The sequence below is a fragment of the Acanthaster planci genome, linkage group LG08 (genome assembly GCF_054643075.1).
Source record: "Acanthaster planci isolate LZ-2023a linkage group LG08, COTS_SCS, whole genome shotgun sequence".
NCBI classification, from domain to species: domain Eukaryota; kingdom Metazoa; phylum Echinodermata; class Asteroidea; order Valvatida; family Acanthasteridae; genus Acanthaster; species Acanthaster planci.
The window spans coordinates 10,015,389-10,043,387 of NC_141784.1; the positions used below are offsets into that span (position 1 = coordinate 10,015,389).

The window sequence follows — 27,999 nt, forward strand, 5'->3', positions numbered from 1 at the left end:
TTATGGGAAATTTCCTACCAGTAGAATGCACGGAAATTCTATTAACTGCAGCATCCGCTGAAGTCTTTAGAACCGGCGATTGCCATTGTTATTAAATCACTCGATTCCTATACTACTCAGGTTGTTTGTTGCACAGTAGCCAAACTCAGCCGCCTATATAACATCAACAGGACGAGATCCCTCCCTCTAGACCAGTTTGTCGCTGCCACTAGTTACTGTTCACCAAACGACGAGAGGACAGTCATTAGGCCTATTTTGTGCATTGTTTACAACACACCTGGATCGAAAAGGACGATGCCTGGGTTATCATGACAAACTTTGAACGACAAAGTGAGTTGCCCATAACTTGCACCTTGCGACCATCCTATAATCGGAAGTGTGCGCAAGCATTTTTGTCTTACACTTTCATTACAGGTAGTTATTGGTGATTAACTTATTTTACTCGTAGGAATTCTATGTTTAACCCAAGAAGTCTAATAATTATTTGAACGCCTCAGCTATGAACGCACATCGCTGGAACTAATGGGACTGCATACTTTCAAGTTTCTGACCTGTAATTTGAAACCTTCCCGCCCTGCGGCGTCGGCACCGCCTTACTGTTTTGTATCTTAACGGGAGGAACAACTGATTAACCTAAAGAATAAGCAAAGGCATCATGAGTTCGTATAACAACGTAATGCAATAGCCGCACTTCGAACAGAAAAACCATCCGGATTCTAGACTTCCCAAATATTGCAAGGCGTTGACATGCCACAGTGGACGGCGTGGACACCGTCCCAGTACTACAAAGATCTCATGCCAGCCACCTCAGCCGCGATCAGTCGGCGTCCAGCTCCACAGGCCCCGCCGCCCAAGTCCATGGAAAGAGTCTCGAATCTTGCCGTGACGACCAGGGGATACGAGCACCTGTATAAACTCCTGTTTATCGGCGACTCGGGAGTTGGGAAGACGTCATTGATTTGGCGATTTTCGGACGATACATTCAATGGAGCCTTCATTCACACGATCGGTGAGTTATGGTGGCCCTGAGGAGACATGAATTAATTTAGGACCGCACATTTTTAAAAAACCGTGCATATGTTATGTTTTTCTTGTGATGATGGTGAGAATTTTATAAAAGCGCCACTTTTGGTCTGTGGCAAAACGACTCAAATTAATGCAGGGTAATTATTACCGGGTTTATTAAAACATTTAATAGCAGTGCAAGGCCTAAATAAAGACCAGTTTGACAAAAAATTCAAAATTGGATTTGATAAGGTAAACTTTAAATTACACATAAAAGACACAAGTACATGTATTATAACTTATATGCAGGAAGTGTCATGCTGGATAGTCAAATAGTCAAATTACAGGGCTAAGTATTACATAAAACTGTACGTATGGGATACATTTATGTTTTCCCACACCAGTTCAATGAAAACTGAGCAGAATTAGCCTTCCATCACGCAGGTACTGCACGATGAACGCATAACTCCGCGCTTTGACGCAGGTCGGTCACGTAAACTCATTGCGTGCGAAATAATGTTTAGCCATGCATCCTGATATACCTCCGGTCTCTTTTTGCATGGACACACAGCCATCCGCCGTCGCAAAGGTTACATTTCGCTCGTTGGCCCAAGATACATCGGGTTGGAGGAGATTATGTGCGTTGAAGACGGCACTCGGTTCGCCGTAACCGACCAGCATCATTTTAGCTCAGAAATAGTGCCAATATATACATATAGGCCTATATATGCATAAACGAAAAGGTGTGCTACGGCTCTGTGCTGTCACAGCTGTATTAGAGAGAGTGCATGGTACATGCTCACAAATGGAGAGAATGGTCCCTGGAACTGACTGGCCGCCTTCCGATTTGCATAGAACTTGAACACAGTCAAACAACCTACCGGAAATGAATTTATTATGAATTAAAAGCATGCTACGACCACATGCGTTCTTATCTGAACCCATACACCAACAGAGCCTTACAAAAACACAGAACTACGCCGAACCTGAACTGCAGACTTCCTGAAACTGGAGAACTTCGACCTTTCGACTGCATGTTTACCTGTAACACTTCCTCTCAAAAGTGAAATCAGAACCGAATTTTTTTGGGGCGGGGGTAAATTGTTTCGGGGCTGCAAGCATTTGGGATTTTTGTTATCAAGCCGTCATAGTTCATCAACTACAGTCTTCATTGTCACCATCGTTAAATTGTTTTCACCGTAGGAAAAGTTAAGGTTTAAGAGGCTGCATGTGCCACGCGAGGCTTGTGGCTCCTCCCCCGCCTTGAGCCTCCCTTCAGAATTTTAAAAAGAGAGAGCTTTGTTTAGTTTCAATGACTAATCACATTTAGCGTTCTGCCCTTTGCCACTTGAACCCCTGTTACGTCCGTAGACATGAATAATGTGAAGCTGGTTCGGCTTGTTCCGCTAGCTTTGAAGTTGACACAGATTTGAACCGAATTGATTGAAGTTTTGCTGGCTGAGGACGTGCGAAGAAATCATTTGGAGTGATTTGTGTTCGCGAATAAACGTCATCAGCTCAGATCTCTACATCGGGCTTAGTCTGTGCTATCCTGCTTTCGATTTTGTTCTCCCGTTCCTGGACTTGTTCAACACATGAAATGCAATGTACATGCATAATTTGGCCATTTCTCTGTCCAAACAGATCTGAATACGTGCATAAATTATTCCAGTAGTTGTTATGTAGCGGCCATGCATTGATTTCACTCCCTTCCATAAAAATCATTTTCAGAGCCAGGCAATCATTCTAACTAAAATTGATTGATTTTTGGTCCACCAGGAGCATTCAAAAGCCAAAACAGTAATAGAGTTGTGAGCTGGAAAGCTATTTTTGGAAACGTATGGATGCTCACAAATGCGATAGGTGCCATTTTGATACCTTTCAGAATCCATATACCCTCTCTCAGTTTCCTGGAGTCACTTATTTTACAGCTTTAAGGCAGCTAAACGCAACTTTAACGAGTAAACAGCGACAAAGAAGTTTGGGGACACGTGGCACACCGCAAACAAGTTCTTCAATATTTAATAATTGTAGAAAATTGCATATTTTTGGAATGGATTTATCTCAAACCCTTGGTATACCAACACCTTCCGTATCGGGGCATACACCTCTCAATGTTTGTTCAGTTTGAGCTGACAATTTCAATGGAATATTTCTGTTTCCATAACCCCCTGTATTGCTTCATACAATGTGTATGCGTCTCATGTACAATGTTACACGTAGGTTACAGTTGCGGTTCAGATTTTATGTCAAGGCTGAACACGTGACCGGGGTCCTTTTCCTTGCACAGTTAAATGAATGTAATAACTTGTGACTAGTTTCCGCCTCCACAACATTCTTGTCCAAATTTCAAGTAAAGCCAGACGATAATGAACAGACCGAAACCGGTCTGGAGATTTGACCTACACGTCAGTGTCATGCACTGATTCGAAGGAGATTTACTAGATTCTGCGGTCGCTCATCGGCTGTTCCACCACTGGGGTGAAGCGCACACACCGCCCCATCAACTCGTTGTTGAATGTGGGATCGACGAAAATGGCAAGCAGTGATGCAACACCCAAGGAGTCGTACGACCATGTTTTCAAAATTGTCCTTGTCGGCGATTCAGGCACTGGCAAGCCGGAACTTGTGTGCAGATTTACCGACCCTGAGGCATCAGGTCCCACCAGCACTATAGGTGAGAATTGCCGTGCTTGGCAACAATCTCGAGGTACCTCGCCAAAATGCCAAAAGAAAAACACTGGTCCAGTAATTTCACACAAATAAGTTCCAAGTCCCGGTTTCTTAACAAGGTTGATAAGGTTCAACAAAGTTCTATTTTTTTTCAGAAAGAAGTATATATATTGTAATAAAATGGGAGGAAGAGGGAACCCCGTCATACTCATTAGGTCTTCAATAATAATCAGTGGGCCGTAAGCAGACACCCAGGGCTGCACAGGTTTCAAGTGTTTACTTAAAGCTGACAAGAGCACAAGCCCATGTAGGCTGCCTGCATTTCGAAATGGGCGGGGAAGGTACGGTGGGGGGGGGTTGCAGTTGGAGGGGGGTTTCACACCTCTGTGGGTGTCGCGAGCTGGAGCGATCCAGGGGTGGAACCCGTTGCGACAGCTAGCATATAGCAACTGCTGAACGCACGTGTCTCTGTTCTTTGACTGCTGAAAAATTGGCCTAATTTATTATTGCCTAGGTTACTAAGAAAAACTTTAATGACTACTTTATGAAATTAAAAGCATTTTATGAAAGCGAAGCAGATCCACGTGACATCAACCAATGTTTCATTTCGACGTCAGGCCAACGAATTCACTTTGTACTGAGATTAGCTTGTACGGTAGTACTAACTACATGTATAAATCATGGATGTGTCCCTCGAATCTATTATGATGACGTGACGCTTGACATGTATGTGGCAACTTGGTCTGTCATTGCGCAACAATCTGAAGGTTATGAGATTTTCTTTGAAAACAGGGCTTTGTGTCAGACTTATGTTATTTGTCATGTTACTTGTCAATAATTAACCATGACAATGGAAAATCTCCCAAAGTGAGATAGGTGTAATCTGGCGCCCTCACAAGACCCCATGATCGTCGAAGTTTGCGTGTCTGAACCACATTCACCGACAGAAAGGGAAAAAAAATGAACAATCCAACCTTTATGTCATGTCAAGTGCACTGAGGGGCTGTAATAGATAAGGGGATTCCCGTCAAAATGGCGAAATCTGAAGCAAAGCCGCGAGCCGATTTATGCCTCAAGTGCCTCCTCATCGGAGATGCCACTGTCGGGAAGACAAGCCTCGTGTTGAGATTTACGGAGGACACGTTTTCATCTTCGCTCCTGTGTACAATAGGTAAGCTTCAATAGCGCGCATCAGCTGCATTTTAGTACATGTACCATTGGTTGTGTCGAACACATGCATGCATGGTCCCCTGTATTATATTCTTGTACTTTAACCAGTGATTTGCTCATCTGCATGGTATTGTGAAAGGTTGTTCAAATAGTGACATATTGGAAGGGCTATAAACGAACTTGATATCTGTTTAATACTTTGTTCTGTCAACCCACAAGTATTTCTTTTTGGACTATAACGGTGCTTTTTTTTTTTTTAAGATTCGACAAATCGACTTTAATGAGAAAATACATGACGAAATAGCTCCAACTTCCTGTTTGACAGTGTTAACTTGGTATATGTCAAATGTTTGGTCCAAAGGTGTCCAACCTAAAGTCAAATTACGGGAGAAGCTGTAATTGATTTATAGGCTATCTGAAGCTGGCGCAGCCATTTTGACGCTGGCGTGTACGTATTTCCAGCAGTGAATACTAAACTATCAAACTGTGTGCTCAGATGTGCTCTTGTTTGATTGTCTGTGTAAGAATCGTGTTTTACTTCGACCCACGATAAATGCTACATGTACATGTATATTCTAGACTGGTTTCATGCAGTTAGTCAGTCACGGGTTCCAGGATAGTTATACAATACCTGCATCACATTTCGTTGAATTATGGCATACCATTCAACGGTACCCGTTGAAATAGAACTTCATTTCTTTTGACCAGCTCTCCCCCCCGCCATTTCATACATCTCATTCCAAGTAAGAAAGAGGAAAATAATGTAGGGACGGAAACCAGTCTAACATTGCACGGGTCGCCCCTCGGACACGAAATTCGTGTTTCGCAAAATGACAGACGTTAATACGCTACAAGAAAGGGATTTGTGCAGATACTACGGAATGTTTCATATTCGGTCAATTGTATTCGCCTCGTGAAACCGAAAATTTCATCCGTCACCTCACGAAATCATGCTTACCATTACACTGGTAAGCATTCATCATTTGTATACAAGTACTGACGGTGCGTGACCATTAATCATAACTGACTGAAACTGCATTCATTTAATCAGTGTTAAAATAGGCGGGTTTTCTTTCTTTTAATGTAAATCAGCCGATTTGTCCTATAATTATAGAATCAATTCAATGGGTATCAATTCACATTTGTATAAGCTCAGGATGAAGGAAAGGGGAATGGCTTATGACTAGGGCAGTAGGGCTCCTACGGTACATTAGATTTACTGTTAATAGCCGAAATTCATTCCCTCGAAAAACATGCAAAAACCTCAAATTCTGAAGGTGTATAAAATGTGATTTTATTTCAATAAATGTTCTTTCCGGTGTTGTGGAGACGAAATAGGCGCTTAAAAGGTTATGCATGCCCCTTCAACATCTTTTGGGCCACCTTCCAAATATCAGCTTCCAGCCAAATCAATTTTCAACATTAAAATTCTCTTGGAAACATATGGAGATAATTATTTTGAACTGTACAATGTACAACGAGACAATGTGCTGGATACTGTAAACTTAAGGAATCCAAGTCGTGAAGCCTGGCGCCATAAACCACGGGGAGAATTTGGATGGTCCCCATTATCTGGCTTCTTCATCTTCTTTATGAACCAGAATGTGTCCATTTTTAGGGTGTGCACACACTTGAAGAATAATGAACAAATTGTCCTTTTTCTTTGTTTGGCAGGTTGTTTTCAACTTAGTTTACCCGTCTCTTATTTTCAGTGACCCAGAAACTGGTCTAACAGGAAACTTGCATTGCATTATTCACGAGACGGTCATTGATGTGATCCCTAAATCCACTTTATTGACTGACACTCTAAAGTGGGAGGGAGCCCGACTATTTTTGCTTCAGCTTCAGGTTATAGCCTTATATATTTTGAAAAATTTGTTGTCACAATAAAAGTGACGCTTCTGCATTCATTCTCACACATACTCAGTTTTTTTTTAATTTTTACAAGGTTCGCCTGGTTTTCAATTTAAGATGGGCGACTTATCAATAGGGTCAATACATATTAAATCCGGTTAACCACAATGCGGGCTGACAACTGTGAATAAGATTTGTATGTGAGAAGAGACGTTCTTTTGTCAAAAAAAAAACAACTTAATGTTCCACTCCATGGCCAGGACAGAACATGGACGGCTGGAGCAAATCATGCTTTTTATTTCTCTTATGTAGTTGTGTGTGGGTGTGTGGATGTGCAGCAGGCGTGGCATACATGGTGTGGACCTCTGCACAAAAGAAGTCCACATAATGTAGGGTGCCATGGCGTTATGTGGACTTGCACAAGCCCATACAATGTTTTTCCCTCTCGGAAAAACTGTTTCAGAGGCATTTGGGGTCAGGGTTATCTGCTGCAAAATGAAGAGTAACATTCCAGGAAATCATCATCAAAAATCCAGCCCGAAGGAGTTATCCTAGTTGGAGAAAAAGGAGCATTTTCCTCAAGTTTACCTGTTTTACATACAAAGTGTGGACATTCATTGTTTCTCGTTTTAGTTCTCTTTTTATTTCTCTTTTTTCAGGTGAACTTGTGTATTTGTGTGTGAGAAATTCCTCCGGTGTGAAAGAGAGAGAATAACCTGAAATGCGCGAGTTGCATGTTCAACGCTTTGGAGGACCCGATATTGGCACGCAAACATGAACTTGAGGTTGCAACCACAGATTGTATAGCGCGGCGCTATACAATCTTTGGTTGCAACAGTGAGCCGCGAAATGCGCCCTCACTCGTCCACGTAAACTGATTAGCGGACTCGCTTAGACTTCCAGTTTCTATTAAAACATTAATGAAAAAAGTGCTGCCCTGAAAGCTGATGAAAACCCCAAAGTGCACACGTTAGCAACAACAAAGCGACAAAAGGTCAAAGTTATGTCCTCGGCGCGTTGATTCCAGCGAAAAATGGCCTATAACTTGCGATTTAAGTTGCTCCTCACCGGGGATTCTGGCGTTGGGAAGACTTGCATCATGACTAGATTCGCAGAGGACGGATTTTCCAACTCGTTCATTTCTACTGTCGGTAAGAATTTAGCCATCTGGTGTTCCCCAAAGCGCGCTGAAAAATATCAACGCCAAAAATATATGCCCGTAATACACTTGGCTCCATTGGGCACAGACTGTTATTGCTTACATTGTGAACCAAAATGCACTTGTACTTCAACCCTTTGACTGTTGAGGCACGCATTTTTTTTCATGGTGTATTGTTATCGATTTTCTCGTTCAACTTCAGAGTCCGATGATGCAAAGATCTATACTACTTTTAACTCTGATGGCTCTATATTTTTAAGCAATTGGCGGGACGAAAATGATCTGTTGATGTGACTTTTGTTGTTAAAACGACTTCTTCAGGTTTTGGGGACAGTCTCGTATTTTGTTACATGCATGCACACATTTTACAATTGTAAACATTCTTGTCGAGGAATCATATTTAAAACACAATGATCTATTAAATGGATTGTGTGAATCCATAAGTGTTTATTCAAGAATTGGACTTTCGACAAATAACGTAAACTTTGCACCATGCATGCATGCGCACGTGAATACATACCCCAGACCAAGATGGCGGATGTTTTAGAAACACCAGTATACGACCTTTACCTTAAGCTTATTCTGGTGGGTGACTGCCATGTCGGTAAGACCAGCATTTTGCTGCGATATGCGCAAGACGAGTTCCGTCGGTCACTGCTATCCACCATAGGTGAGATATCAGCTGGCTCGCCCAATCAAAATTAATATTTTCACAACCTCCCTCCTACCGTTCAAAATGTGCTGATTCTCATTTAGTGGTTACCTCCACGTTCTGTCGCGCATGTCCTCTTTTGTTTCTGTTTTCTGTGAGTGCACCCCCAGTGCGTTATTATTTGTGCACTCTCTCCCAACTTTTAATTGCAGTGGACAAAATATTTTAAAATTTGCTCTTTGATCGATCTACCTTGTTTATTCCCTTCTGTTAGCCACGCCAGTCTGTGTCCCTCACGCCAACATTTATGATGTGTGTTATTTATGGCATTAATTATTAGTAATGGCATTTTTCTTTTTCTTTTGTTTTGTTTTGTTTTTTGCTGCGGCAGTTTTGCAAAGAAACATGTATGGGGAGTTTGATTCACATGTAGGGACAAAACAATGCACGTGATGGGAGGGTAAAATACCTGTCACAAGAGATCGTGGAGGAAGTGTCACAGCTATCAGAGCGCAAAACTTTGTGGTTTTCTTGCCGTCTGATCCATGTACATGTACATATTCAGTGCGCTCGTGTCATACGCTCACAGAAGTTTTGACCCGTGTTATTGTTCAAATAAACTTTATCCAATGACAAAATTCAATGGAGGCGATTCACATTAGTGCTCCTCCAAGAATTTGCAAGCCGTTGACCAATCACCACTGATAACAGTGAGCGAAATCTGTCGACCCTTTCCAAACGCACTGGGTAGACAAGTTTCGCGCACTGTGATTGGCCATGCAACGCGTTGCAGACTCGTGGAGGCGCACTATTTTGAACGCCTGTATTGATACAAATTAATACTACGGCATGCATTTGTCCTTCCCGACGCCCCGTACTGCTCTGTAACTTGGCTGATGGAGTCCAGCAAAGAGGCCACATAACAGCGCCCTCCTTTAACTCATTCAACTGGGAGATAGGTATTTTAAAGGAATATCTCCACTCAGCAAAGTTGCGTAACTCTAGGAACACGCGTGCGTGCGTGCGCGTCGGTGCCCTCAACCGGGAGCCAGTTTAAAATCTTCAAGCGAGTGGAAAATGAAATTCGACAAGCAGGATTAGAAGCCATTAGTGCGATGGCACTGTGCTTTAGCGATTTTATACTTCTTTTGAAAAACCACAACCTCCAAAACCACGATTATCGCCTTTACTCAAGTGAGGTCCTCCCAGCGTGTTATGAAAAATGGTTTTACTGCCAGTCTTTAGAGGAGACTAGTCCCTCGCCACGTTGGAAGCTTCCTCTGTCAAAATGTCGGGCTTTATAGTCATGGCTGTGGAGGATTTCTTTTTCAAAAGGAAATTGAAAACGAAATCCTTCAGAGCCATGACTGTAGCCTTTACTCAAGTCAGGTTTTAATCCCCAGCGTGTTGTATAAAAAGGGGGAAAAACGCGTCCGATGGAACACTACAACCGAACTGTAAAAAGATTCATGCATTCCTCATGTCAGTTTACCATATGCGGGCCTGCTTACTTCGACCACCTTACTCTTACTCTGTACCCTTTTTTAGTAAGTTTAAACTGAATTAATATGCTTAATTACGTATATTTCTGAACTGATTTGATCTTTGTGGATCATGTGCCATGCAAATTTACTTTATTTTACTTGCTCGTTGAATCAGAAGGTTTAAGCAAAACAATATTTGAAAAAATAAATAAATAAACAAATAACAAAGTGTGTGGTTGTTACGTCATAAATCCGTTCTCATCCCATTCCCGATGGACGTTCCCATAAAAACTCTATCGACAGCTGCAAATCTGTTCCAACCGCCATTGCAAACACACCAGCTGATGTTGCTTGTGACAGCGGCATCTGGACGTGTTGACGTAAGCGGAAGTTACAATAAATTATTCAAATAAGGGTGTTTCCCAGTTTGTTAGCTGGTATCCAGTAACCGCTCTGTTTCTTGCTATGGATAATATTATTGTAACGTAAAAAGAGGCGGGGATAAGACTGTTTCAAGCTGCGTACAAAATCATGTTATGGGGAATTTATATAGCGGGTACCAGGGCACCAAGGAGTGCAGTACCATGTAGCGAGAAATATGGCGAAAACTTACGATTTCCTCTTCAAGTTACTTTTAATTGGTGATTCTGGAGTCGGAAAAACTTGTGTACTTTTCAGATTTTCGGAAGATGCCTTTAATTCAACGTTCATTTCAACGATAGGTAAGGAGAAGTCGATTTTTGAAACTTAAAGTGCTTCGTTGCAGCACAGGACGAGGGACCCGATCGGCCATGGAACGTCGAACGTGCATTTGATTGCACGTTGATACGACTGTAGGCCTACATCAGTACTGTACATGTACACGCGTATCGTCGGTCACTGTCGATACATGATGTAGGGTACTTTCTATAGCCGAGGCCGAGTGTGATGAAACGTAAACCTACATTACAATGTTTATGTGTACATGAACGTTTGCGTGTAGCCTACTTAGTACATGCAATTTGTACGGTACTCAACATCATGCTCATACTTGACATAGGCCTACATGTACCTAGGCCCTATTTCAACTTTAACATGTTTAGCATGTTTAGTCTGGCTTGTCTGGTTAGGCCTAAATTGAACTTGAAGTTGAAACTTGGCCTAGCTATGCCAGTCCAAGACTGAGTAATATTACAGTGGAACGCTGCTATAACGAACAAGACGGGTCCACATTAAATGTTTGGTACAGCGGTCGTTCAGTATAGTGTATTTAACTGCCGAACATTTTGTTGCCATGTTGAGTAGCACCCTCTCTTGTCTAACTGAAGTGCACCCTCTTGTGATACCTTGGTTCGCTGTTTTCGTGATATTTTGCCGTTGCATTCAAGTTTAAGGTTTCTAGAAATGTATCTGATAATTGTTTTTGTTTTTTATTTAAACTTGAGTCAAAAAATTGATATCAAGTTTATCCTAAAAGTCGTGAAACTACCGCTCAGGATCGATCTCTGATGCATGCTGTGGTGAATCTTGGTTGATTTGTGTATCAGCGGCGCCCTCTTTAGTTTTCGTCCGCTCCGGATCATGTGGAGCCGCAAAACCAGTGTCTATTCAATACCATTGACAACTAGTGGCTTTCCCTTCTAATCCTCGGGGAAATAATGGCCGCTTATCACTTTCTAACATAAAAAAACACCGACTGTTTTAGCATGTTGACGTTCAGGAATAACAAACGGCAACTGAATAGTTTTCGGTAGGTTTTGTGCTCAAATTATTGGGAGCCAAGGACGATGTTCGGTACAGCCGAATGTTCGATATAGTGGCGTTCGGTATAGCAGCATTCGGTATAGTGGCGTTCGGTATAGCGGCGTTCGACTGTACTCTGTATGTAAATGCAGTCTGTCAGATGTTTATAGGTTGATCTTTGATTGAATTCTTACTACGCGCTTTGCATTTGTATGACATTGTGTGTGGAAGAAGGTTACTGAAAACAAGTCAGGAAACACAGAGAAAGATTTGGCACTTTTGCTCACTGCTGGACATTGCTGGAATCAGTGGGTCAAGCATACACATGGATGAATGGCTAATGGCTTGACACCAGCATTGACAGTTTTGAAGTACTGGAGACGTGATTTGAAGCTGTCAACTTCTGTGATAACACATTTCTGCTCAAGTAAATATCGTCACACACTGTGTTTACTTCAAAAGTAAACTCTAAATTTCATTTCTGTATGAAATCAATATACTTGTCTGTGCATCTTCCTGCATATACGGTTTAACTGCAGGATGACACCTGAATCCTGAACTTCCCAAACATCTCCGATGAACGGCTGAGGCATGAAACATGACTCTTGAAAATGCTGAGCCTTGGAACATGTACATTTGTACAGAAAGTAGACTTGAAATGAAGTTTTTTGCAGTCTCGTCATGTGTTGTGAATAGTTTGTACAGATTTGTAGTTTACATGTATTTTGTTAAAACATCTCTCCTGCTACATGTATGATTAGATACTATGTAATAATTTAAGTCCATGAATAAAGTGAATAATCCAGTTCAGTGCACGGAACCAGCCTGAGGCAACCTGTGCCTTTTTTTCCCAAAACTCATTTTTTGAAAATGACAAGATATATTGAGCTAGTGTACATTTTTAAATGAAGTCACAGTTCTCAAATAGTGACTCTTGACAGTCATTTGGATACAAGTACACGTACAAACAATATTTGTCACTGTAACCTCATTTTTGGAACACTTTGAGGCTGTGCCTGCAAGTAAATAGCGATATTAGTTTATGTTAGCCACAGCGGCAGGCTTGGCACTGTAGTTGAGTCAGGGTACCACACCTGGTCAACCTCCATGGACCCTCTGGTCGGTTTAGAACCTGTATGTGTACAAAAGCCACACCCGGGAACCAGAGGGGCATAGAGACAAGTGTACACGTCACCGTACAGCAAATAGAACTGGATAATTTCATGCGCAGGCCTTCCGTGTACACAAATTGCTCTAGCATGTTTGAGTTTATGCATCCTCCAATATGTCCAAGGCCAAGGCATCACAGTATACATGTACATGTATATGCACACACGTAGTTTTGAGTGATGTTTTTTGAACAGTGATGTATTCTATCGGTTAATGCTGCTTTTGTCTGGCGTGTTTTATGCCTTGGGAGTCACCATGGCAATTACCCAGTTCCAGCAAAATTGGGAATGTTAACAGATTATAATTTATAATGTTGCATTGGTAGATAGATTTCAGGTGCTGTTGTTTGAGTTAAGGGAGAAACATCAAAAATTAAATGCTTTATGCAAAAAATGCAAGGAACAGACACCCTAATGGGTAAAATTTCTACTGCCATGAGGCAGCCATCGCACACATGAAGGTAACACAAAGGGACATAAACCTGACACACAAGTAGTGTTATCCCACTTAAGGAACATTGAATTTAAGTGTAAAAACTTGTGCCATTTCTTGATTGAGTAATAGTTTGTATTTCTGTCGTATCACCTGACTCATGTCAAAAATGTGTAAAGAACGGATTTTGTCAGCGTATAGTTCCAGTGCAGGAAAAGAAGTTCACATTCATGTACAGTGTCACCGTAAATGCCACATACATGAACATGTATGAACATGTGTAATAACACTAAGTTTGCCATGTTGAAGTGACGGTGCTAAAATGTGACGGTGTCAAAGGGCAACAAAATCCAGTGTTCCATTTCAGCTGGGCACTCGTGACAGCTTAGATTGGTTTTGCTGCATTCTGTAGCGGTCTTATTTCAGCTGAGTTGTAGTTTACTGTTCTAGCAGGTTGTCCAGAGCAACCCTTTTGGGTTCTGGGTAATAATTATACTTAAAATGGTGACTCATAATACTCTTGCCCCTCATTCGCGAGCAGCTTGACCCGTATTGTAACATTTTGTCAATTTTCCTCCTGAATGTCACTACCTCTGGCACTTTCAACTTTGTTTGTCTTCTTTCCAACATACATATTGCATTAACAAAGACTTGGCCTGCAGTACATAAATGTACGTGTACAATTGTACATGATGTACCCGTATTATTTCCAAAAATTTCCAGTTTGTTCAAATGAACTTTGGTTGACACTCCCAATAAAAGACTGCATTAGGATAAAAGCAAAGAGTAGATGTACAGTACATAATGGATCAGGCCAAAAAGTCAACACGAAAAATAGTTCCGTGTCCTATTACATGGCATCTGAAAATAGGGCAGGTAGGTCGGAATGGTTTTCTTGTCACTTTTTTGGTTTCCAGTTTTGGATTCAGTGTGTAGCTGAGCGTGAACGGGTTAAAAAATAACAGCAAAAAAGGTTGAACGGGATCCGATGGTATTTGTTTTGAATGAAATGAACAAAACTGTATTTCATTGAATAAAATAAATAAATAAAATTCAATAAATTTCCAGGATAAAATGGAACCAGGGCTGCAGTTTATATTGATCTTTTACTTTTCCAGTTCTGAACTTCTTTTTCAAAAACTTTTTTGGCCAACTGTCTGAATGTAAATGCCTTATGATTTTTAAAATGTGCAGATGCGTACAATGTACATGTACATGTATGGCTAAAACTGACGCTGTACCTCTTAACGCTGCAGCAAGAAGTAGTGTTACATTCAAAAAGAAAATGTTCAAAATGTGCGAAAGTTGTCAGATATTTTAAAAATGATCAGAATTGCTAGTGTTCAACAAATGTTCAACTCAACGTAATTTTTCCCCTGGTCGCTTTATTGCACATGCTATTCGTTGTCGTTGTTTTATTGAGTTATAATATCTAATTATTCTTTTGCATGTTGGGTTTTCTCGGCAGGTATAGATTTCAAAATCAGAACAATAGAATTAGATGGCAAGAAGATCAAGCTGCAAATATGGTGAGTGTTCTTTGAACTTGCTCAGCAAACTTGTTTGAAGCAACAAGCTAGAAACCAATTTTCTTTCCCGGATAATTCCATGCAGTAGCTGACATGGAGGAAGTTCAGTTTTTTTAGTCTGGCCCAACATGTTTATTTATGAACTGGAACAAATGCAACTCTTCAACTAAAGTGTTAAAATAACACTTAAACAAAATTTCAAGAGCTTTCAACGTAGGAAATTGTTTCTTTGTGTTAAGCTTCTTCTTTTTGCATTTAGTCTGTACTTCAAGAGAAGCCTTTCTAACCCTAAGTCGGTCCATAGTGGTTTTTGCTGGAAAGTCCTTCCAAAATCCAAAACTGCTGTAAACAATAGCTAATTGTCTTTCCTCAAACAAAAAATCGGGACATTAAGGCCCATGTAGAGTTTGGCATTTTGTTTGCTCTGAATCTGTCCAATTACCATAAATCAAGGTCAGGTTTTATTGTATTTAAAGTAGTTTGAAGCTAAGAATTTTTTTTTGCCTTTTTTGCTTTGCCCCCCCCCCATTTATTTTTTTCTTACTTCTCTTCTTGTATCTCCGTACCTGATGTACATTTTTTGAAGCCTTGTGAGAGGTGAATTTCAAAGCAAATGCCACTAACAAGCCTTTAGACAATGGGTAACCTAAGTACTGTCCTGTTTTTCAGGGACACAGCAGGACAAGACAGGTTCCGAACCATCACAACTGCCTACTACAGGGGAGCAATGGTAAGTGGTTGGAGAAGTCCTCAGAAGGGCTTACTCTTTGACCCTTATCAAGATCTTGATGCTTGTTGTGCTACAGTATATGGCCCACCGTCTCTCCCATGGGGCCTGTAGTTGAGAGAGTTCAAGACTCATGGTGTACTGCGTGCAGTTCATATTTACAACTGAGCCGTCCGCTCTGGTTACACGTTTCCTGAACAGGCTTCCTTTTCTAAATGCAGATCTTTTGCAACTTGCATGCGGTCATGATGCATGCCCCAGTTGTGCTCACATTTGAGTAATTTTGGCAGGGTTGGCTCTGGCAGAGGAGAATACAAATCTATGAGTCCTCTGACTTTAAAGTCCTCAGACTTAGAGTCCTCTGACTGCTAAGTCCTCAGTCCTAAAGTTTCACGTTTTCATCAGGGTTTCTTTTTCTTTCTTCCATTTCAGGGGATCATGTTGGTGTACGACATCACAAACCACAAGTCTTTTGAGAACATCAGTAATTGGATAAGGAATATTGAGGAGGTACGTCCTTTGGATAAATTGCTCATATTATTTCACTTTCTTGCCTCTCACTTCAAGAAAATCACTGATCTGGAATGATGTCATTATTTCTGTTGTGGCAGATATTTTATTTTTAAAAGAATCACTGGAAAACATTGTACAGTATTTCAAAATTGCCAAGTACAAACTCTTCACCTGAAGAGTAGAACAGAACTTGTCGTCTTACAAGAGTCTCAACTTCTATTTTGGTTGAAATTTCATGGCTATTGTAATGTGTTCCAATTTCTCCGTAGCATGCCTCGTCAGATGTGGAAAAGATGATTCTCGGCAACAAATGTGACATGGAAGACAGGAGGGTCGTCACAAAGGACAAAGGCGAGCAGGTAAAAATCAACACTCTGACCAGGGTTATGTCCCACTGTGCCTGTCTGTCCTTGTCACGCTGTGGGTCTGTTTAGTACTTAGTTTGCCTATCTGCCCTATTCAGTGTCGGTCTGCATGTCGTTGTTTGTGTATGTTTGACATAAAATTTTAGCTTTATTTTAGAAATCATCCAAAAGAGAAGTTGATAGTGGCAGACTGTAACCAGAAAGCATGATTTCTGACAGAATACTACAGTTATTGGAGTTTGGAAATGTGTCAGAAGTTAGTTTTTGTCATCAGTGTCTCGTGACATTATTATGTGGCATTTTTCCAACCCATTCGGTTGTCTCATTCTCAGAAAAAGAATATATCTGTTTTCGGTTCAAAGTGGGATTTATAACATGGTGTATCCCAAGCCATAGATTATATGTCATTCCATAGTCGTTTTTTTCCTTTCGGGGAACCATTTTTACCAGTTGATTACACACAAACAACATGTCCTTGATTTTCTTGCAGCTGGCGATAGAGTACGGAATCAAGTTCATGGAAACTAGTGCCAAAGCAAGCATCAATGTTGAAGAGGTAAGTGTTGCTTTCATTGGAAGTTGGAAAATTTAATCCACACCATTATTATGGAAGGACTTTTCCTTGCTATAAGTAGTGCAGAAGATGGTGAATTTAACACAAATCGTAGCCTGATCTTCACTTCTTACAGACAAGCATTCTTGCCAGGAACCTTCCTGAATCCTCCAAAATCTTCCATTCTACAGAAATCCACTGACCCATTCCTTATGCTTAAACTTAAGTGACATTGAGAGTAATAGTGACTGGTTTCTACCTTCCCTAATCTTCAAAAAAGATTAAGTTGGGAATTTTAAGGTTACATGTAGGTTTTAAGGGTCCACAAGCCCCGTGCAACACAATAGTGGATGGACTCTACCTCCCTCAATCCTACAAAATCTCTCAAATCTTCCCGATGGATTTCGAACATCTGGGAGACAGGCTGATGCAACACAAATGGCATACCTGCGCTGAGAAACAGTGGAAGCAGACAACCAAATCACATAGGAAACTGCCGAAAGTCGAGTGTTTCAATTCATATTCATATGCGGAATCTTCAATCTCTCACCATTTGGTCCGGCCTGCTGTACGCTTCCCCATTGCCTCCGAGGGTAGATCTTAAGGGTTTTCCCTGCTCATTTACCAAGTGGCCGCTTCCTTCCTTGTGTGTTCCGGAAGACATTTCTTGGCTGCCAGTGCACCGAGAACAGTGGCAAGTGGAGCTTGAGGTTGATGTTGTTGTGATTCCATATTGGGCAGTCACCTTATGGTTTAGGTAATCTTCAGTACGATTCATGAATCTGAACTTTAGGCCTTTGTGCCACAGCTGGAGCATTTTATCTCGTGTGGCGGAAATCCATGTATCAGTGCTGAAATAGATTTATCTGCATGTAGATTGAAGCATCGTACCCTGAAGTACGGTAGCACCGATTGGCATTACGTTTTACATGTACGTGTATATTACTCATTAAATTGAACATGAGGGGTTTGGGGGTTGAAGTGTTCGAATCAGACTGGAATTGTGAAATGGTGCATGGATTAAAATGGCCTCAAAGAGTCAACAAATATGGAACAGCTGAGTAGCTGTTACGGTCAAATTGTCTTATCTACTTCATAAGATATGTGTGCATATATGTCTCTAGTCTTGGTACAACATCCTTTGCTAGCAAGCTCTGGAAAGAATAGAAGCCGAATGCATCTTGTGTATGAGAATGGAGTTGTGCCAGTTGAGTTGGCCTTTTTACTCTGAGCCACTGTTTTACCACCGATTTTTAATCTCGTTTCTGTTCTCCACTTCCAGGCTTTTGTAACTCTAGCACGAGACATCAAGGCAAAGATGGACAGAAAGCTTGTGAGTAGCCAACACTTTTCACTTTTCACTCAACCAGCGTGCCAAGATCTACTCATCATACTTTTGTTTATATCCTCACTGGAGAGTGTTGTCGGTAGCCAATTACCTGGGGCTCTCGTTGCACAGGGGCCCAATTTCATTACGCTGCCAAGCGTAGTACGGAAATGTAAGCACAGATAGGCTACTGGTACCATCTTCAGGCTCTTTGTGAGAGCCATGTACTAAAGAATTTGGGTTTTACAAACTGACACCAAACACTGAGAGCATTGGAGAAGACTTTTTGTTTTCACGTGAATTGGCAGACTAGCTTGTATATTATCACACCCAGTGTTATAGCTAGGACCATTTTAGTGCCGGGTAAATTTTTGGATTATCAAGCGTAGTGAGCACAGTGAGCGTAACTCTCACAGCCCATAGCTGGGATTTTTAGGGGAATACCAGAAGGGATTTCCCCCTACGTCATTGTGAAGGCATGTTTACAATAATGCTTTCGCAATCAGCCGCTGATTTGTGAGAAATATATTTCTTAGGTCTTTACTTACTTGTTTAAAACTGTAAAATAGTGCAAAACTGCAAATTTTTACGCTTGAAATACGATCAAATTGGTACATTTTCAGCAATATTTCAGTTAATTTTTTGGAAAATCCGTGCCGGGCGGCACAGCCAATTTGAACCCAAGAGCCAGGCGGAAATTTACAGTACCGGGTGGTGCCACCCGGCACCGCCGACCGTGTCTAGAACGCTGATCACACCCCTTTGGAGATAAACACTTTCAAGGCTGTTACATGATGTTGCTTGATCCGTGTAATTGTCGGACTAGGAAAAAAAAAAACCTGGAAACCTTGTAACTTGGGTACTGAAGGAAAAGATTCACTTGAGGAAAACAAAAATGCTCATCAGTGCTCAGTCACAGTTTGTGAAAACCAAAATTTGGTAGTTCTGTTCATTTTATGAAAGAGAAGAGCACTCATGTAGACTTCAAGTGTCACCTCTTGATATCAGCGATTGAGCAATTGCCAGACATCAGCTCTGTTGTGTGCACTTGTACACATTTACATGTATCAAGCCGTGAGTTGCCATTAAGCTTAACTGTCAGCACTTGGGGTATGGCAATAACTGTGAGCCAGACACCGACAAGGACACTCTAAGCTTCTCTCCAGGATGCTGCTTTATCCTTTCAAGCACAGAGGACCTCAGGCAGGGTGACTATAGCCCGCACCTCATTGAATTACATGGGCATCCTGCCAAACCGTCCACTGCTGTGCGGCCCTGTTGTCTGTGCGAATAGCTTGCCTGTCTCGTAAACTCAATCGTTTCCCTTGGGTCTTGTCATGTATCTATTTTGTATGGCTATCTGTGGCATATTGTTGTGCTGTGGCCCCTTGCATGATTTTTCCCTTTTGTGTTATCTATGAGGAAATGCATTCATGATTGCTTAAACGTGGTGTACACTTTTTCCCAGCATATTGACCTAATGCTTTTCTCTGTTACGTTATATGTGTACACTGTGTAATGCATAAGTAACATTAAAAAAAATTCAAGCAGAGTGACATGTACAGCTGTGCAGTGTATTCACATCCATGTTGATTGTTTCCTTTCCCATTGAAGTTTTACACTAAACTCTACGCGGTTTGGCCAGAAGGAACAAATAATTATACTTTCTATTTCCCTACCTACCCTATGTTGAAGGCGTGACCCTAAAAACAATTTGGGGTGGGTGATTTTGGGAAAAATGTGAAATTGGAGTAAAGAAAAGAAACTGTATCTATTTAAGTTTGATTGTGGTACCCTTTAAAGGGTGGTTTATTTCATTTGAAACAAATGCCAACTGACCTCGCTTACTGTTGTTAGTTTTAACAGTTGACACTTAGCTGCACGCTGATATCAGTAGAAAAAAGTGAGAAAATAAGTTCCCTACCTACCTAAATGTTGCCTATGTACAGGTACCATGTAATGGGAACCATGCACTAGTTTAGCCTCACCGCTGTTTTAAAGTGAAAAACGACCAGGTTTTTATGCAGTGACAGGTTACCAGTTGTGTGAGGTCTGCCGCAATCCGCGGGCACTACACAAAACGTGCACCAGTAATCCAGGCTCAAATCCAGCTGCATAATAGTATATGAGTAGTTCTGTGAATATCTCATGTGAGTAGCTCCATGAACTTGGCCAAAGGGGAAGTCATGGGCTCAATTCTCTTCACAATTCTTTTTTCACAAGCTCGTGAAACACTGAGCATAAGGTATTTGTACATGTCCTTGAAAGAACAAACCTCAATGTTGCAATGAACCACGAGCATCCATTCCACTGTCATTCTGACAGTCTGGCACCCCGTTTTGAACCCCCTTTATCTTCCTACCTTGGCAGGATGCAGGAGGAGGCCCGACTAAAAGCCCTGGAACAGTTCAACTCACGGGAACAACGACACAGAAGAAACGGGAATGGAAGTTCTGCTCCCTTCTGTAAATATATGTAATGTATTATCGTCCGTTTTATCGATCACCACGACCATTCACCTGATGACACATGATCAGCTTCTGGTAAAGGCCAGTGAACACTTCAGTTCAGTGAGTTTGGGATCGCGGAGGTGGTGTCTTTTTTTTCCCCTCTCCCCAAAGTTGCAACAGAGCGCGCTCAACAGAGCTGATCAGAGCGTGCAAAGATCTTTTGATGGAGTGGCACAGGATGTCTTTCTCAGAGACAAAGGGCTTGTTGGCTCCGGCATACTTTGCAGCACCAGATATGGGCTGGTATTCAGAACCCTGAGGGAATTGACTCTGGAGCCAGTGAACTACGGAAAGAGATGCCACCACACACACGTGATTTTTCCATGTACATCCTTTTATACATACTAGTTCATTTAATAGAAACTTTGTCTGCCCATATCTGTCAAAACCCAACACCCGATATGACACCTTTTTAATAACTTCGTCAATGCACACACAGTCTGGCCACTGTCACCGGTACTTGGCATGGGCCAAATGTCCCTGCCTGGTTTTTGGTCTTCATTTTTTGTTTTTGGTTTTTTTGGCCGTAAAATGTTGGGTTTTGGAAGATTTGGCAAGTTTTCTAGCACAAATTTCTAAAGGAGTATTTCTGATAGACGGGCATCCTCTTGACATACATTTCAGTCGTGGATCTAAGGAGATGTGACCCTCTTGCCCTTTTCAAGCCCTCTTCCATTGAGCATTGAAAACAAAATATCGTCAGTGGAGGCTGACATTTTTAACTGCAGCAGAATTGGAATAAAGGCTTTAAAAAGTATTACCTCAAACTTTCACCCCGCCCTTGCCATGCAATGGTCACCATTGTGTTTAAACCTTGCATCAGATGGCTCCCCTACCACTTGCCACTCTGACTACTATTGGATAAATATTCAAATCTTGCGAAGAAGATCACTTCTACATAACCAAATCTCATCAGGTTTGGATTTGTCCGATAAAAGACGTTATGATTCACTGTCTGCCACCCTCCCTGTTTACAAGATACAGGATGTTTTGTTATTATATGAAAAAAAGGAAGATTTTCTTGCTGTTAATTAAACGAACTACCTTTCAAATTTCAAATGCCAGTGACACGGAGAACAAGAAAATTAGTTTCTTGTAGAAAGTTACCAATCGGATTGCCTGTATTAAGCATTGAAAGCTTGGACAGAGTGGTTGCCATTGGTTTTTTCTCTTCATTGAGAGAAAGTGTATTTTCCATCGTCACAAATTATTGGCGAGATGCATGTATCCTGTACATACGAGAAGCTTGTGTTATCCAGTTTATCTAACCAAACATGACCTTTGACCCAAAACTGGGAGGGGCTTTTGTAATGCCTCCAAAATCCCTTTTCGATTTTTGCTCAGCTCAATCAAGACCTCACCTAGGGAAGATAAGATGTCTTGCCATTTCATTGGCGCAAGTGTGAATCTACTTGTCGGGCCACTGAAGTGTAACTTTTACCAAAGTGACAAAGTTAATCAGCAGACTAGTACCAAATTTCTGCACCTTTACAGAAGCAAGGGCAGAGTAATGCATCACAGATCACTTGTTTGTAAGTGCAAAATGAACCGTTTGCATCCTTCATCTGACTCCAACCCATGTATGCAGAACTGACTCCAAACCATGTGTGGAGATGTATCCTCTGCAATAAGAGGATTCCTGTATTGTTTAATGTCAGAGCCTTCTGACATCCTCGATCAAAATGGGATCCAAAATACATTGCCATTTCATCAGCTATGTCCTATCCATTGCAGAGGAACCGTAAAATAAAGTCTGCTTGGTTGGATGATTGTCCTTGTGAGTATGCTAATAGTTTTTGAAAAAGGACTAACAAAGTAGCCATTTGGAGTGGGCGATTTGGGGTCAAAGGTCAGACATTAATGTAAAAAGGTGATAATTGCCATGCCCTCTTAGTTTTTTTCAGTAACTTTTTATAATTGTTTAAGGGCACTTCGAGTAATTTTTCTGTGATATTTACAGGTAGATAAGCAAGTGGGAACAATTTCAGCAAAACGTGGATTTCAAACTGACAAGATAAGGGCTGAGCGCTCTCTGGGGCAATCAAGGCTCAGTAGACATTTATTGTGATGCTGCCATGTTTGTCTCGTTCCCTGTGGACCCATTTGCAACTTCACCTATTGATACAAGGGAACAGACTCTTATTCCCTCCAGACTCGGTTTGATTACATTGCCTTTGAATGGTAGAAAAGCAAGATGGCTGCCCCATGATAGAGGTCTATACACAAGTCTCATAACGTTGTGAGGACCCCATTTGCAGTCCCAGCAGAACCTCAAAGAAGGAAGGAAACATCTATTAAAAATTTTTTTTTTTCTTTTCTTGTTTCGCCCATGTTTACTATTTGTATAATGTTGGCTGGCATGCATGAAATCGAGTGGCTGGCTCTTCCTCCAAGCTGCGCAATACGTCCAGCTTGGTGGGAAGGACAAGGCGCAAGAAGTCAGATTGAGTTGACATTCTGTTTTACTGAAAAGGACGTTGGTAATCAACACCAGCAGGTCTGTGGGAAGTTTCCTTGTTAGCCTGGGATACCGGTGAAACGACACGATAAAATGAATGTGAAACTGTCATTTGGGCCTTTCTTGTTGGATTGGTGGACCGTTTGGGCCCACAATCACAGTTACTGTCTTCCTTTTGTATATTGGTTAATGCACATACATTTACCTATGCTTGATGTACTTACAGATAGCTCTGCTTATAAAAGAAAGTGAATGATTCTGTGGTGATGACTGTGTACTACGTAAGAAGGTGATTCATAAAGAAAAATGGTGCATTCCCAGAACATAATGAGCATACAGATTGTATATTGACATTTAAAAAGAAAAATAAGTAAATTAAAAATTTTAAACAGCATATTCAAGAACTTGTAACAACTTGCCTGCCTTAATAAGAAGCATCCGTAAGTATCTGGGAAAAAATTTATTCATGTCGCAAATTGAATTGGGCAAAAGTCCATATCTCATTCAATAAATACTTGATTTTGGTTTGCTAAAAACAGTGGTTTCTTGGCGTCTTTATGTCAGAACTGACGGTAGCAGGATTTTTTTTTCTAGGAAAGTTTGTGTCAGGACAAGCTACATTGAGATGATGAAACATAAACTAAGCACGGAAAAATTGGTCTCTCAGAAAGGGTTACAAATCGAAAATATGTGTAACTTTTGAAGCATTTATCTGGGTTCATGGCTGAAATTTGCCGGGCAGTTGCATTTGCAAAGTAATTTTTATCAAATTGTGAACATTTCGCACAAGCCTAGAATGAATACATTTTTACATCCACACAAAAGAAAAAAAATATTTGTCACAAGTTTTTCAACTCTCTATGAGCATTGCCCTTGTAAATATTTAATTTGTTAATGTACATTGTATGCATTTGTCTTAATTTGTTGCTATAGAAATTTCTATTGGATCTGAATATATCTTATGCAAACCAGGGGTTTACACTTAATGTTTCGAGTTGATACTGCAGAAAAAGTAAATTTCATGTTAATCTATAATAAGCTACAAATCTGGCTCTTTTTCAGTTGATTTGGTCCTTAAAGGCAATACCTTCTGTAGAAAATGTCAATCCGATCGCAGAGTGGCCAGCTGTGGCCATGGGCGTCGGTTACAAGTGGTACAATTTGCAAAAATAAGAAAATGATTTCCTTTATTTCATCATGTAAATAGTCGATAGTTAATCTTTAAATCTACACAAATGCTAAACAGGACCTTAATTCAGACTAAAGATATGACTTTTTAGCTGGCCTCCATTCAAAGTTGTGTAATCTTAGAGTCATAGCCATTTCTTGTATTTATTGAGGGGGTGGTCAAACATTTCCGAACTATTTTGGGTGAGGCTCGAAAAACTCTTATGTCAGTTGATATGCTCTGCCAATACGAGGACGATCATGAGCTCCAAATTTGGAACATTGGTGGATCTTGTATGTGCATGCACCTTAATCCAGACATGTTGACAAATGCATGCTGTTTATTGATAATCAAGTTTGTGTGAAATTGAGCTTTACAAAAAAGTAATACCACTGTTGTATAATTCCATACCGAGAGGTACAGGGATTCATTGAATTTTTGTCGCTGATTTACTCTTGTCAAGAAGCCCTCTGTATTGAAGGGTTTTTGTTTTCAATGTTTTAGGAATTGGGAGGCATTTTTTTTTAAGTATTGAGACTTTCGTCCTTCACTGACTTATATTGTGAAAAAAAGGCTTACTTTGGTGAGACTTGAACACCAAAGGAAGACTTTACTGCCAGAGCAGTGGCAAATTATAAAAAGTGGATCTGTCCAAACTTACATTTGCAGCTGCATATAACAGGGTGCCTATTGAATCCACTGGCTAGCCACTGTAGCCACTTCCAATAGACCCTTGTGCTACCAAGCCAACTGAGGCAAAATTGGTGCTGCTGGTCCATGCTATGACACTCCTGTGTGGGATATCACAGTATGCCTTGTTCGCATTGTTACAAATCAAAAGCAATATGGCCTTGTGTTAAATTGGCGAAGGGAAAATGTCACTTGCCCAATGTCAAATATTATTTAATGCAAAGGTGCAGATTGTAGTTTGTGGGTATTTTTTACATAATACGGCTTGTTTTGTTGTTTGTTTGGGATTTTTGTTTCCATTTTTTCCTGCGACATCAGAACTAAGGCCTAATTATACAACGCTGCTTAATGAAGGTAAAGAAATCCTGTTTAATATAGCAAAATTTTCTGTGTTGACAGTTTCAGTTTTTTGTTCGTTAGCGTATTTTTTGTAATTTTAACAATGAAGCATTGTTCACAACCTCATGTAAACCTTGTAAGATGTATACATATTCTTTTCTATACTTTCTAATATTACATTTTGCTACATAGATGTATACCATTCTTCATAACATGTGCTATTTCTATTTAGTTTACTATGCAGCAAAATTAGTTGAAATTTCATTTGGCTGTCCCAGCAATGACTGGATCTTCAACAAAACAGGTGTCTCTGGAGTAATGGCTGACTAGGAATTCAAATGAAATCGGCCATCTTGAATAGCAGATGTTGTTTCCAAGTTGAAACAGGAACGCTGCAGGTTCTTGCTTTATCTGTAGTATAGGCATGTTTGATGAAAGACAATCCATTTAAAGCACAAGACCAACCCCCTCCAGTGGGATGTGATCTCCCTTCTGAAGGTTAGTAGTGGCACTTCAGAGCTCTGTGAGGGGGTTTATGATGACCTTAGTTTCCTTTCCATTTTCAGCTTCATCTCTGGACCTCAAAGCTAGTTGTGGGCCCTTACTGTTCAGACCAAAGGAAAATTAATACCATCTGCAGCTACAATTTGATACTAATTTGCTTGAGCCCAAAACTACAAAGTCGCCTACCCAAAACATCGCAGCCCAAGCCGGAGAGTAGCCTGTGATTTTAGAAACCCTGTTGGTGGAATCCGAGGATTCATGAGTGCTTAGGGTTAGATTTGAACTAAAAACAATCTGATGCAAACACATGAAAAAAAAAATCCAAAATTGTCAACATTGCCTTGTGATACTTGGGCTGAAGGCGATTCCAAGCTCCAGTTCCACTGAACCAAGCTTATCGATGCTCCCCTAATCTCTTTACCTCTTCTTCAGTTAACCAGGATTGGAAGTCCTAGCATTCTCTTTGGATTACATTTCGAAGATTCAGTTAAGTTTACATCTGTACTGTCTTAGTATCTCGATGCACTGGGACTTGACTTTGTCGCTGATTCACAGCAGAACATGGTGTTACAATACATGTAGTCCTTTTAACACGAATTTACAATGTGCCTGGCAGATTTTTATAGTAAATTTTTATTTAACATTTTATGGCCTGAATGTTAATTTTTGCCGCTTAAAAACTGAATGTCATTATTTGGGGGTTTTGTGTCAGAGAAGGGAATGTGAGTTGTAGTGAACTGCCATATCTGTGTATGTGTCTTGGTCTCTGAACAGGTCTCTGCCAATGTAAACTGCCTTCCACACCATTCTGCCTGAATCAAGTCTTTTTTTTTTAGTTTGCACAGGCATGAGAGCTTGACTTGGAGCCTAGTTGACCTGAGGCAAAGTGTACAGTTTTGTCTCCATGGTATTAACAAACAGGCTTGGGATGAAAGCATTTGGCGCCGTATACACTGGCCATTTTTCCTTATTTAAAAGTGATATTTTTTGTTTTAAATCGGTGGATGTTGTTTCTAGGTTGGAATCTGTATGTAGTAGTTGGTCAGATGTTATTGAATGACAGTGGATGTCCTCAACATGAGAACATGCTTTTGTGTCATGACCTGTAACTGCTTCAGTGCTTGTCACCAGTTCCTTGCTGTTGTTCTGAATTTTCTAGCTGTGTAAGTTACCCCCCCCCCCTTTCATCTTAATGATATTTGCAGTTTATCTTATTCAGCATCACCGTCATTCTGATTGAGGTACATGATGTGTCCTTCAGGAAAGGTACTAGTAATAGACACTTTGCGTGGTAGCCATCTTGCGGGGCGATTGTTTGCCACTGCTGGGGAAACCTTTGCGAAGACCCTGTGGAACAAAATCACTGTCTTTTAAGATGGCGGCCATGCAAACCCTCTGTACCACAAAATTAGTGTGCTAGCCAATGTTCACAAAACACTGTCAAGGACCAACGGTTCTTGGCCACTACTGTGGACGTGCCCAGTTGACAAAGGTCATACATCTGGATTTGTCTGGACTTTGGACTGGTATCCCAACAGCTTGCAGAAAGAGAGAAATGTTTAAGGGCCTCTGTTCTGATGATGCCACACTTTGGTTTACATGTGTGTGTTTCTGTGGAGTCAATGGTACCCAAGGTCTTTTGAGTTACATTGGAAAACACACATGGATTACAGTGGCATCAGTACAGGGGCTTACAGTAGATTTGATACAAGGAGCCAAGCGTGTCTTTCTTCCTGTGAAAACCTTTATATCCCTCTTATCAATTTCCTGTCTGTAACGTTTAGCCTGGGTTTTAGCTTTGTATTTAATATAGTATTCCATTTCAATTGCTTACTAAATTGTAGAACAGGTTGCAAATTATGTAAATTGTCTGGGAAGGGTTAAAAAAAGAACAAGGCTTACATGTATGCATTGAAGCTTCCAACTGTCAAACAAAACATGTATTGTTTGAAATAATTGACTCAACTGAAAAATAAATCAAAATTAAAGGGAACT

General features: G+C 40.8%; 1 protein-coding gene across 6 annotated transcripts; it reads left to right on the forward strand.

Annotated features, from left to right (window-relative positions):
* Nucleotides 1-21: 21 nt before the first annotated feature.
* On the forward strand, nucleotides 22-27,997 carry LOC110979418 (ras-related protein Rab-8A-like). 6 transcript variants are annotated; one of them, XM_087139839.1, is made up of 8 exons: nucleotides 22-1,009; nucleotides 14,790-14,850; nucleotides 15,520-15,580; nucleotides 16,010-16,087; nucleotides 16,360-16,449; nucleotides 16,946-17,011; nucleotides 18,291-18,341; nucleotides 20,706-27,997. In XM_087139839.1, exons 1-8 carry the CDS (start codon nucleotides 748-750, stop codon nucleotides 20,802-20,804), a joined length of 768 nt encoding a protein of 255 aa, XP_086995965.1. In that variant the 5' UTR covers nucleotides 22-747; the 3' UTR covers nucleotides 20,805-27,997. The 6 variants fall into 6 exon arrangements, with proteins under 6 accessions (XP_086995965.1, XP_086995967.1, XP_086995968.1 ...); XM_087139841.1 differs by lacking the exon at nucleotides 22-1,009 and adding an exon at nucleotides 3,415-3,682; XM_087139842.1 differs by lacking the exon at nucleotides 22-1,009 and adding an exon at nucleotides 4,584-4,849.
* The last annotated feature ends 2 nt before the right edge of the window (nucleotides 27,998-27,999 follow it).